The sequence below is a fragment of the Chiloscyllium plagiosum genome, unplaced genomic scaffold (genome assembly GCF_037043375.1).
Source record: "Chiloscyllium plagiosum isolate Xiang-an unplaced genomic scaffold, Cpla_swu_hap1 HiC_scaffold_17, whole genome shotgun sequence".
Taxonomy (NCBI): domain Eukaryota; kingdom Metazoa; phylum Chordata; class Chondrichthyes; order Orectolobiformes; family Hemiscylliidae; genus Chiloscyllium; species Chiloscyllium plagiosum.
Genome location: NW_028270155.1, coordinates 29,674,201 through 29,687,847, shown reverse-complemented (window position 1 = coordinate 29,687,847; position 13,647 = coordinate 29,674,201). Strand labels below are relative to the sequence as shown.

Here is a 13,647-nt window from a genome sequence, read left to right as displayed (position 1 = left end):
TGCTATCCATTTTCATCATATAACGTGATATGGCTCTCCTCCTAGAACATCAGAAAAATGTGTTGCAATAAATGCAATTTGTAACTTCAAAGAAATAAATATATCAGTAACCAAAATAAAAATGAAAATTATAGTTATCTTCACCTCAAGAGAATGCTTTCATCTGTTATTATTTGCCCTCTTGTTATTTCACCTTTATGATTAAAACTGAGATTTTAATTGATAGCCAAATCAAGGATGCTTGGGGATCTGCAGCATAATAGTGGATTCCCATTTTGAAAGTATAATTACAAATTGCAGTCCGAGTTATATGTTTTCCTTCAAACAGGTAGGTTTTTCAAGCTGTCAAGTCTGATTTTATTCAAGCAGATTTTATCTGGCATGACATAGTATGTGCAATAGGATTCTGCTGTGTTTACTTTTTAATATTTGAGAAAGAAAACAATATTCAAGTTTTCTTTTAGTCTTTTTGGTTGCTACAGAACCTTTATTATAAAATAAATATTTGCGGTGGTATAGTAGACTGTGGAATGCATTGGTTGTCCAGTCTGCATTAGTGAACAAAGGAGATATTGAAACTTGTTAAAAAGTGTAGTCTGTTGAGGAAAGGCAGTTTGGTGTAATGGGTGTTGCCACTATGAGCATGGTTCTATTGGGTCATGTTTTGATCCACTTATGTTTAAGGTAGCATTAGAAAATAGAAAAACGTTGGCTGGTTCTTTGTTTCTCTGCTTTCAGTTTCTCAACATTTATTTGAATGGGTGGAAAATTATAGACTGATTACCACAATTACAAAAAGACCTGGTGATGTAAAGGTGTGAGATTGAAATTACAGCAAAAAGTTTTCGGATGTGAGTGTGAAGATGTCTTACTGCACTTGAATGGAGCTTTGATTGGATGGCAACTAGAATACTGTGTACATTTCTGACCTTCCTTCCTACCAAAGAATGAATAAATGTGTTTAATCACACTGTTTGGACATGTTAAGACACACTTCTGGGGCAAATAGAAGTTGAACCTGGCCTCCCTAGCCCACCGGTAGGAACATTGCCATTCTACCACAAGAACCTGAATTAACCACATCTCTTAAGGCACACCTAGGTTTGAACCAGATGTTTCTTGATCTTTAGTTACACACTCTGTCGCTGAACTATAGTCACTTCCAAAGGAACAATATACATATTGTGCAGGACAGGGTCACTGTGAAAATTCATATGATTTGGGAGGATTTTATTCTGAGGAGAGATTTCTACCAACAATTTAGAAGAATCATGGGTGATTTTATTGAAACATTTAACCTCTTAAGGCAGATGTTGGGAGGATGTTTTCTGTCACTAAGAGTTTAGAACTTACTCTCACAACAAGGGATTGGCCATTTTGGACTGAGATGAGTGGAAAGAGTGTGGATCTTTGGAATTCTCTACTCAGCAACAGAGCCCTGGATACTCCATTGTTGAGCATATTCAAGGGAGATTTTGTTATATTTTTGGGTATAAATCGGTATAAGGATAATACAAGATTATGTTGTTGAGATGCAATCAGTGATCATATTGTAAGGTAGTACAGGCTCGACTGGCCAAATAACCAACTCCTACTCCTATTATATTCCTGAGCTCTGATGCAATAACAAGCTGAACCCCTTAGGTACATTTTGCTTATTATTTATTTCTGCTCAGTTGTATTATGATCAATGTTGCTGAGTTGTACATACTACTGTACATTTCCTTTGGTTTAGAAGATTTGAGATGTAGTTTTATTCTGTTTCTCTTTTAAATCATTTTCACTTTAATTTTGATCTACTAATTGTGGAAAAAGCTTCCAATAGAAGTTTGAAAGTGTTTAATTTAAGAGTTATGTTGCAACTCAGACACCATGCTTCACTGTGTGCTATTTTACAGAATTATTGTCATGCAGAAGGAGGACATTGAGTCCATTACACTTGTGTCTTGGTGACCAAATCACTCCTTTTGCTAACAGCTTAGTTAGTTTTAACACCTTTGAAACGAGATGATTTTTGGATAAATTTCTTTGTGGTTATGGTGAATGGCTTGCAAGGAGTACTATTTGACTTGCACTCCAGTTTTATGTTCTTATTTCTGACAAAGCATTTGAAGGTGAACACAGATGAGAGGAATGATATACCACTGGAGGCCATGAACTTGTGCACCTTCGTAGCAATTGCTATTAGCATGGCATTACTTTACTTTCTTGGTATGGCTTGAGGGTCAAAGGGCCTGTACTGTGCTGTACTGTTCTATGTTCTATTTCCACAATCATGTTTCTCAGTGACTACTCCATTGAAAAAAGTAATTGCAGTAACCATGTTTCTTTGGAGCTAGAGGGAATGAAGCTCAAAATGCTGAAAATCTTTTCAAGAAGCTGCATAAAATACCTGATAATTGATTTACAATTGCTCAAATTTATATTTTTGAATTAAAATAGTTTAAGAACTTGCATTTTGTGATAATCTTTGGAAATTGTTCTTTCAGAAGTAAATGTCTGAGCAACCAATTTCCTTTCTAACCCCTTTTACTCCTCCAAAATGGTATTTTTCAGAAAATTAATGCTAAATATTGGTAAACACAAGTAATTGCAGGACTCCTGAGGCATATTTCTGTTACAAGCAAAGGGAAATGGAAAATTCTTATCTTGTATTTCTGCATCCAGAGTTCAAAAGCTGCCTCATTAATCATACATTTTATTCAAGATACTGGATAAAAAGTTTGGGATTGATTTCCTGAGGAAAATTGTATCAATTTTGCATTTAATTTTTAACTCTCCTCTCTCCCAGCCATTAATTGTTAAACCCTCTTGAGAATTGGCAAACAATGATAATGAAAGTCCAGAAATATAAAAGTCAGATGTGTTCTGACATTTATTACCCACTTACTTGTGAAGTTGTCCTTGCCAGAAGTTGAGAATCAAAATCTGACAACTGTCTGTCAAATACAAGGAACATTTATTTTACTCTTGATTTCTTCAAAGTTTGCCTTCTTAATTCTTTAATGGACAAAAGCTGGGATATTGGAAAACATCCTAACTGAAAACCTTTTGGAACTTATTTATTCAACCATGAATGTGCCAACCATACAAGCTTATATTTTGAAGATGGAATATCCAAGTCTAACTGCAAAATGTCCAACATTCTTTGGTAACTTTTCCATGAAAGTGGATGTTTTTAAAATCCTGTAATGCTGTAATTGAGATAACTTATTAAATGCAGCAGTGTTCAAGAAAAGGAAAGAACCCCCTGGTTTCTATAAAGTTTTAGTGTTTCAGCACAAATTTTAGTTCAATTTATAACACTTGATGAATTGGGCAGTGGTTAGAGTGGGGAGTGTGCATATAGGCAGCAGACATTGATGTTGCTCTTGGCATATGACCTGTGCAATTCCATTTGACTGGCTGCCTGTCTACGTGATAAATGGAACTTCTGACACAACTCTGCAGACCTATTTCAAGTAGGGATGCACCTCTAAAACAGCTAGCACTCTTCCACTATAATGTTTGCTTGTAGAAGACTGGGGAAGATTGCTGTAGTGCAGTTAAGTGATTGGCTGATTTTTTTTTTAAACCTCTGGTGGAGGAAATGAGGGTATGGATGGAACAGATGTTTCCCAGAAACTGCAAGAACAACTCCAAGGTCATAACATAGCAGCGCCTGACAGATCACTGTGATCTACTTCATCCGGATTTGAGTTCAATTTGAAGAGGCACCACAACCTTAAACAGCAAAGAGGAATAGAGTTTTGCAGCAACATCTGATCGTTTATATCATGGACAAAGACCAATCTGGCAACTTGCTTGAGTAGGATGCCTGGCATATTGTTTGTGATCCTTTGTTTACTTCAGCAAAATTCACAACTTTTACTTGAAGATGTTTGCCTTTATCTGCTATTCTAACTTCTGTCTTTTTTCTCTTTCTTTCCTACATTCTACTTGATAGCAGAACAGCTCTGCATGGCAAAACACATCCACCAAAGAATGGATGCAGTATTTGCACACAGCCTGTTTAGAGATGTTATGATACATCAGGTTTCCTGGTTCAGAGGTATCACTGCGCCACAATACTCTGTGAATGCAGTGTTATATACACAGTTGTTTCCAGGCACAAGCAATCATCATCACTAAATAAACCAGAGGAATTTGCATATGATTAAACACCCAGTATGACTGGGCAATACCAGATACTGACAGCAGGGTCAGCATTGGAGACATTTTGAACAGACTGCAAGATCCTCTTCCTACAAAAACAGAAAGTTCTGGAGAAATTCAGCAGGTCTGGCAACATCTATGGACAGTTAATGTTTCGGTCCAGTGACCCTTCTTCAGCTCTGCTGATGAGTTTGCAGATCACACAAAGCATAGGAGACTTGTAATAGAGGGTCCTGATTCTGAAGGTTTTGCAGGAGTAGAGAAACCTGTGTGTATATGTCATTAAATGTGGTTGGATGAGTATTGAGAGTGGTTAATAAAGCATACAGTATTCTGGGCTTCATTAATTGAGACGTAGAGTATATGCACAGGGACATTATTATGCATTTTGCAAAAGAAGCAAATGTGAGGTGAGAATTTATTTTCGTACAAAACTTAGGTTAGGTAAGAAGTGCAGTGTCTGAAAGTGTGGTTTTTTGAGCATATAAGAGGGCACAGGATCATTATTTAAATAACACAATGTGTTAGTTGCAGATAAAAAGACAGGAAATTGGCACTGCTAAAATTTTTCCAGAGCCAGTGCAGACATGACAATCCAAATGGCCTCTTTCTGCACTACAGTGATCTGTGACAGAGATGAAGAGTTCAGTTCCTGAGAATATGTGAGGCACCACATGAAATATTGTAAAAGTTTTAAGATTTCTGGTTGGAAGTGTGCAGGTGTCAGTCTCTAGCCTGTGTTGTGCAACTTAAAGTGCAGCATCAGCACCCTGCTATCTACTTTGAAGAATGTGATCACTTCCAGAAATACTCAGCTAAACTCTCTAAGAAAGTATAGGTCTTTGCAACTTTTCTGAAATTTTAGGACTGCAATCATGCTATGGTTTCCACATTTGAGAGACCCTGAGTAGTGGACTGATTAATGGACTGAAAAGATGAAGTTTTTAAAAAGTCAAATCACTTGCAATCAGAGATTCATGGGATTAGTGAGTCTTACATGCATGGGATTAGCAATGGTGTGATAGAGGACAAATATATTGGTCCCTGTCATAATGCAATCATATCTATTGGTTTTCCATTCTCTGAACCATTATCCACTATAGTCTGAGTCAGCAACCTACCGAGCAACTTCCAAGATTTTATAACCTATAATCCACTTCTCACAATCCCAAGCACTTAAATTGTTGGCTGCGGCATCTCAAGGGACTCAATATAATAAACAGCAGCCTTCTACTACTTTACTGAGGTTACCAAAGGAATAAAAACACTCGAGTAAGAAATGAATAAAGACATGACTTTTGTAAGTAAATTCATCATGTGTAACATTTTGCGCTTTAATTTTCATTGTGGTTTAATAGCAGCAATATTATTATCATTGGCATAGAAATGTTTTGGATAGTTTGTGTTCTTTCATGCAAAATGAAGGCTTTGTGTTCTTTCATACAAAATAAAGGGAATGGTGAAGTTTATGAGGAGATTTGCAGTGCAGAAGGACTCAATATAACTTTTCAGAACAGGAAAGTTATCTCGTCTCTGGAATCATTGAGTCCTCAGATTTCTTAATACAAGATCTGAAGTGGACCTTCTCTTCCTGCTTTTTCTCCTTCAACCTGGTCTAGATTCTGTAATGAGCACTACTGCTTTCCATGGCCTCGTCCAAATGCACATCGCTTTAATGCCAAGTTATGCATTGTACCACATATCATTACAAAGCAAGAAACTCTGGCTGGGGTATGTTGCGGACAATCCATTGATACTGATCGAAAAATTAATCCTGTCTTGGCCTCTCCAGGGTGCATTCAATAATTATCCTGGTAGTCCCCTGGCTACAGTGCTATGTTATATCTAAGACTTGGACAATTTTGGGTTAAAGAAGGGTGTTCTTAGTCATCTCTATGGGAAGTAATCCCCTCCACCATTAGCCATCTAGATGCATTCTGAAAGAGTAGAATGTTAGGGGATAGTTGAGGCTTGCAGGATAAATGAATCCTGTCATCATATCAGTACCTGGATAAAGACAAATGTGGTGTTGTTTCTTTAAATTTCTAGTAATTGATTATGGTAGCTTTTCTGGTGACAATTCCCAATGGCTGGATTCTGGTGTACAACAATGTTCGGGCAGTATGAATTTGACAGCCCCTTCCAAAATATAGCGTCTGTATTCAGCAGGCAGTAGATTCCATTGTAGAAGTCTGTCAAAGTTTATGATAACCTGATTGGAAAACATAGCTCCCATTCAACACTGGTCTTTCACTGGATTCAAGAAAGTGCCTGGCATGGGCATCACTAGGTTACTTCAGATTTGCAGCTTTGCAAGATTCTTTGCTGCTTGTTTAAGCTGCTACTTCTGTTATATTTCCTGTTACATTTTTTCTTTTCTGTGTATGAAACTAAGAATAGGTAAAACCATAATTAAGAAAAAAGGATGATAATGCAGAATAAATGTTCAAAAAGCAATCTAGAATCTAGATACTTTCCCAGAAAACCATGCAAGTCATAGGCAATGACAATTTCCAACGAGAGTGTCTAGGTATCTCCCTATTACTACCTACACTACAGAAACTGAATTGGACCAACCATTTAAATACTGCAGCTACAACAGACTGGAAATTCTGTGGTTCTAACTCAGCACTCACTCGCTGTAACCTGTCCACCATTCCACAAGACACAAATAGAATAGAATAAAGCACAATGATAGAATACTTTCGACTTAGCTGCATTCATGCAGGCAAGTCAAAAACTACTCTAAAGGCTCAGTACAAACCTCATCCACCATCTATAAGTTCACTCCCTCCAGTAATGGCACACTGCAGCAACTTACCAAAGCTTCTTGAACAGCACCTTTCAAACCTACAATTTTGACCAACCAGAAGCACAAGGACAACATATGCAGGCAAACATCTCCAAATTGCACACTATACTGTCTGAGAATTATATTGCTACACCTGTCCTATTATTGGATAAATCTCTTGTAACTTTCTGCATAACACAATTGTGGATGTTCAAGAAGATGTTCACCAACACCTTAAGGACAAGTAGAAATGACCAGCAAAAGGGGAACTTGCTGATGATGCTCACATCTTGGGAAAGAATTTTTAAAAAGACAATCTTACTATCCAATAAATTGCAATAAGTGCCTCATTTAAGTACATATACAGTGGATCTGAGAAGCCATTTCCACTATAGTTCATGGGTAGATCAGGGACTGCCCAGAACTTGTCTCATTTTGATTTAAAATTGGATTTGGGTCCTCTATATATAATAGATGTTTATCAACTTATGAAGCTCCAACTGCTGGAGGGGAGCAACATTTCTAAACCAAACACTGAGATTTAAATCATGACGGCAAGATTTGGAGCAGTAAGTGCCAAAAATAAATTTAGTTTAATTTTTGCAACAAATTTTAATTTATGCAGGCATTCAACAATACAAAAATAAAATGACACATACCTAGGAATACTAAAGGCAATATTTTCTTCATGGACATGTAAATAACTGAATAATCTTTTCAAATCATTTGTTGTGTTACTATCAATTAGGTTCTCAAACAACATTTACTGCACATCAAGATACAGATTATATTGACAGTACATAAAATGTGAATTTGTTCAGAACTCTCATTGAGAAATGTGTCAGAAATCATTTTCAGCTTGAAATAGAAATATTTTCAATTATATACTTAATGAACTGCAAATGGAAGTTTGTGATTTGGATTCGTTACATTCTAAGAACCACATTTAGTGTTTACTCCAAGTAGTTTCTGCAGTTTGCAATATGAATTTATAGAAGAACATACCCCAGCAGAAGTTTCATGGATATCACCATTTAATCCTGGCCATAATGGAATCAATTTGGGAAATCCTTGTGGATAATAGACCTTTTACAGGGTGTCTTCACATAGGTTTTTGTTACATACTTGGAAATCATGAAGTAAGTGAAAAGACTTTAAGTGAAACATTGATTTCTTGAGGAATTGATGTTAAAACCAGAATTAGGTTCCTTGAGTTTTCCTTATCAGAGAAACAAAATCAAAACTTTGTACCCTCTAAATTGCAATGCAGTGCTTTAAATGCCTGATTTCTGTGTTGGTAAATTAAGTAACTGTTAATGTAAAATAAATATAAAAGCATTGAAGAAAAATGTAGCATTCTACTAATAGTAGAGTACTAATTTAGAGTACTTTCTAAGTATTTGACCTAGGAAACATCCCAATCATTATAGATATGAGACATAAGGGAAAGAATAAAAATACACTGAATAACTTAGCTTTTAACTTATTGAAACAGTTTTTTATAATTAATTTTTTTGTTCCTGTTACCCACAAATTCTTTCACTAATCTCCCAACTGAGTACTTTTGCTATCTCACATGTCATTTGAATCTTTACTGTGTTCCCCTCTGTATAAGAAAACTCTCTGTGATTGATCAACTAGACTGGAATTCAGTTCATCAAAGGATTCAGTCTATTTTCCTTCCTGATAAGAAGGCACTGAGCATGCATCAGCTGAGAGTATCAAATTTGAGTGATCCTCAAAGTAGCCCTTGAAATCCTAAATTGGAGATCTGGATTGGAGACAAACAGTCAAATATTTGAGCAACAAAATCAATCCCACCAATTCTTCTAAGCCAAGTAGGTAAAACCAATGATGAAGTCCATGGGACATGAGGGGAAGCTTAGGCCTAGTGGTATTATTACTGGACAGTTAATCCAGAGACCAAAGTAATATTCCAGGACCCCAGATTTGAATGTAGATGAAGGGCAGTGATGTGGCTGCTCTGCCCCAACTATGATTTGGAGCTCAGAATAAAGGCAACTGATCATGACTAATATTTTGGCAGATGATGGAATTTGAATTCAATAAAAATCTAGAATTAAGAGCCTAATGATGACCATGAAGTGAATGTCAATTGTTGGGAAAACCCATCTGGTTCATTAATGTCCTTTAGGGAAGGAAACTGCCATCGCTACCTGATCTGGCCTACATGTGACTCCAGGCCCGCAGCAATGTGGTTGACTCTTAACTGTATTCTGGGCATATCAGGATGGGCAATGAATGCTGGCCTCATCTGTGATGAATAAAAAAAAAGGCTAATATGTTATGGAAGCTCTTATCTAATACAGTGGAATTAAATTGACCATTTCAGTATTCATGATTTCAATGATATTTCTGTAGTATATTTGTGAAAAAAAAGTTCAAAATGGCTCACCCTAACCAATGCCAAGTACTTGTGGCGCAACACTGTGCTAGTAATGTAAATACCAAAACATTAGTCATGATCAGTTTCCTTTACTCTGAGCTGCACAGCTTGGTTGGGGCAGAGCAGCCACCTCATTGCCATTCATTTACATTCAGAATAAAGGTGCTTTTGTGAGCATGAATAAAACATTCATAGTGGGGAAGGGCGTCTGTCTGGAAAGAACATGAATGTCCCCTTAGTTATAATTTACATAGCAGCATACTGCTTACATTAACAGCACATTGAGAAAGGTTGAACACACACTGCAGGCAGGAAGCTTGGGCGTACACACCATGCAGTAATGATTTCATTAGAACAGCCTGTGATTTCTGTGTGTAGATCTTGGAGAGAAGGGGAGAGACGCACAGCAGCACAGTGCGATTTCAACTGACTGAGCCAACAGTATCAGTCAAAGCGTTAGGACAGTTAGTGTTCTATAATTGATCCATGAAAAAGTTTTAAATTAATTGTCTCGATCTCTTATACTGTGTTTTAGTGATTTGATTGCTTTAGAAAACCCAGCTTTAATTACATTTGAAAGATGAAGATTTCTGCAGCAACTAAATTTGAAGAATTGATTAAAAAAAGAAGAGACCAGTTGGGAGATACTCAAAAAAAAACACATTATGATGTGATAAAGCGGTCTTAATATCTTAACCATTCTGTCGAATAACAATGTGCTGGATTTCTATTTTTTTTGTTATAGCCATCTGGAATCTCTACTGACAATGATGCTCTCGGTCCTTTGCTTGCTGGCTGGGGTAAGTAGTCGTGATTAGAACTTCATTAAGCTGAGCTTTTTAATTCTATATAGTATTAAATTGATTGAATTTTGTAGCTGTGTTTGCAACTTATGCCAACAATTGTAAACCAGAAGAATTTGATATTGTTTAGTAGTTACGTAAATGTTTTGAAATTTGGTGAAGTAGTTTCCTTTTCTGTGCTAAAAATACAATCTCTGTCTTGATTTTCATTTATTTGTAAAATCAGCTATGGCAGGCAAGCCATGTGGTCATGAATTATTTAGTGAAAATTACTAATAAGAGTTGTACTTTGCTTTTCACTTCAACATTTTCAGTTTTTTTGTTTTAGATGCTATTTTAATGGAAGTGTTTATTTGGTGCATAAATTATATGTACCCATATGAAATGCTGTGCAAAAGAGAAACTAAATTGTAACTCTGCAAGAAAAATCCTAATGCTTTGTCATTCACAGGAAGGAGACAGGAATAATGATAAATGGAAATTCATCATGTAGCCCTAGCCTTTATTGAAATATATTGATACTAATATATTGAGACCATAGCACAAGTTTCCAAGAACATATTAATAGACAGGGAAATCTACTCATGCCTTTCCTTTTTTTTTCAATGTTGTGCAGTTTGGTTTGGTGTTGAACCTTAGGTCCATTAACTCATCCTATGCATTGTCATTTGTTGCTGCTGCTTAAGAGTATTAGCAGGCAGATCAGAAATGTTTAGCGCCTAATCGTATATTTTTTTAAAGTTTGGAGATGATTGTCATTTTGATTTTTATAGCCTGTGGGAACATATCTGCAATTTACTAGGGAGCTTCTCAAACCCTGTGACAATGTTAATGACATTGTGATCTTGGTGTAAGGGGAATCTTTCAAGTCAGCATAGGGAATGTTTGTAAATGGAAATTTATTTTAATGATCTGTGAGGCATACTACAATTCAAGACAACTGGTAGTGTATCAGTGTGACATAATGCGATGAACCACTTAGGACTTGGGCTCTTCCTAAAGTGTGTATTCCAAGAATGTCAATTTCCTGATTCCTGCCCTCCCCGTACTTTTTAAATCCCTTACAAATAGGTGCACATAGCCCTCCCAGCTTAGAAGGTACTTTGCTTTGATTTTCTTTCTATTTTTAGCTTAAACATTGCTGTCTCTTTCAGTATAAAAGAGCAAAAAGAATCACATTATCATATCCCATGTGACATACAAACTTTACAGGTAGACCCTTGTAGATTTTGGACAAAACAAGTTAATTGCCTAACCTTGTCTTGCCTGTAAAGCAGTGACTTTTCATTATGAATTGGCAACAGGAGGTATGATTTCAGTCGGGTACACTGCTGAGTATTATTGTATTTTTCTTTCAATTTTCCCATAAAGTATGAGACTTCTTAGCTCCAATACGTCCAATTGTTGTAAGCTGAGAGCGATTAGCTAAATCATATGCTATTAGTGTTATTTGGAGTCATGAGTTGAAATCCCAGGACAGGCCGATGCACTGTATTCCCCAGACTATTTAGCTTTGTTTATAAGGTACATGGATTTCATTACTTCTGGCTTTCTACAAAAATCTTTGTATATAGTTTTAGGGAAAAATGAATGATTGCAGCTACTTTTTTGACGACTGCAAAGTTCATACATGTTTGTATCTTTCAGTAGTCATTATTATAATTTACATCTGGAGTTGATTTGCTTTAATTAAAAGCACGAGTGTATAAATATTGAATACATTTTAACTGCATTGAACAATAGATTATTGAAATAAATGACAATTTTATTAGCGAGTGGGCTGGATCATTCATTAATTTAACTTGGTTGTTTTTCTCAAAGCCAAATATGTGTGTTCCACAATGCTAGAAAATCACAAAGTGGGTGGCAAGATAGTTCTCTTGCTTATAGCAAAAAGAAGGCAATAATTCAATCATTTGCTGGGCTTAGTGAAGTTATTGAACTTTCCATGACTTTTCTTATGATTCTCAAAGTAGACATTTGGCTTTGTGTCTGATAAATTGCCCCTTTCCTCATGATGATAAAGAACAGTTTCATTTAAAGGAAACTAGTAGATCTTTATGAAGGTACAGGAGACATAAGCATCAGCTGTGAATTAACTATAATGGCAGGAGAAATGCATTTTTTGAGATTGACTTTTAAACATTGATTGCCTCATGCACCACTTCTTTCAAGTCCTGTTACCTGAATCAATCCTTTGGAAGAAAGAATTTCAAAGGAACAGTAACAAATCGTTAAGTTTTAAACCTCACTGACTTCAAGCACCTGTGGTGTTCAGTGAAACAACTGGCAAGAGGCTCAATTTTTCACACCATGGGGCAGGTTTTATTTCCTCTGAGGTGGGACATAAAAGCTTTCAAGCCAACTGTGACAATTTTGTGATAATGGACAATGTTAACCATCGGCCTGTCCTGGGATTTCAACTCATGACTCCAAATAACACTAATAGTATATGACAGTCTTTACTGGTGCTTTAGTGTCCTTTCACAGATAAAGTAAATGTTGCCTATTGATTTGCCACTTGATTAGACTTTCTGATGATGCACTGTATTCCCCAGACTATTTAGCTTTGTTTATAAAGTACTTCAGATTACCTAATTATATAATTGGAAATTAATAAAGTAGCAGAAAATCCATTGAGTAATATGCGTATATTTGTAAAAATCTTTTCTATTTGTATTGCCAGATTGATAAAATGTCTGATCTTTTCCTTTCCCCAGAGAAGCGGCAAGATAATGGACGAGTCTATTTTGTTAATCATAATACAAGGACAACTCAGTGGGAGGACCCAAGAACTCAAGGGTAAGCATAGATAAAATTTTAAAGTATTGAAATAGGTATACTTAACAATGGGTTGCCTTATTCTGGGGAAGTCTGTTTCAATGGTATTTCATTTTTTAAAGAATTTATTTTCATTGCAGCAAAGTATCCTGTCTGTCTGGTAATATCTAATTAAAATTTATATAAAACATAATATATATCAATCATTAAGATTTACAACATTTTATCTGAATGTGTATTTATAAATATATAAGGAGCATACTAAGCATTTGGATCTCGGTCACGTTGAGAGCAAATATTGTACTGTGCTGTTTCCGGCATAATTAAATCATACTTTGAATTTAATTTTTTTTTCCCCATTTCTTTTGAGTTTTTCATTTTTATCCCTATTTTTGAAGTAAACTGATATTTTTTTCAATTTTTCTTAGACTTTCCCTTAGTCATATTTAATTTTGCAGTCTAATATTGGAGTTCATTGCATAAGAATTGACCTGAGAATGCATTTTGATCTTTAAATTTGATCAGTTCATGTTTATATTCATAACCATTCTTTAGCTTTATCGATTCTGTACCTACAACCAGTGTTATATTAGAGTTAGTGCCAAGTACTTTATGGGATGGAGCAAAAGAAACTCAAATGGATAATCTTCACCAGGCTGAACCTGAGCACCTCCTGGCACATGGCTACAAGCAGCACTAGAGGTTTCTGA

At 35.9% G+C, this 13,647-nt stretch overlaps 1 protein-coding gene across 2 annotated transcripts in view; it reads left to right on the top strand.

Moving 5' to 3' along the window:
- The window catches only part of wwp2 (WW domain containing E3 ubiquitin protein ligase 2), a 204,434-nt gene that overhangs the window by 148,958 nt on the left and 41,829 nt on the right, over positions 1 to 13,647 (top strand). For both annotated transcript variants that reach the window (XM_043706703.2, XM_043706701.2), the window contains exons 11-12: positions 10,099 to 10,153; positions 12,877 to 12,958. In XM_043706703.2, coding sequence (XP_043562638.1) covers positions 10,099 to 10,153; positions 12,877 to 12,958 — 137 coding nt within the window. The remainder of the gene's footprint in view (positions 1 to 10,098; positions 10,154 to 12,876; positions 12,959 to 13,647) is intronic.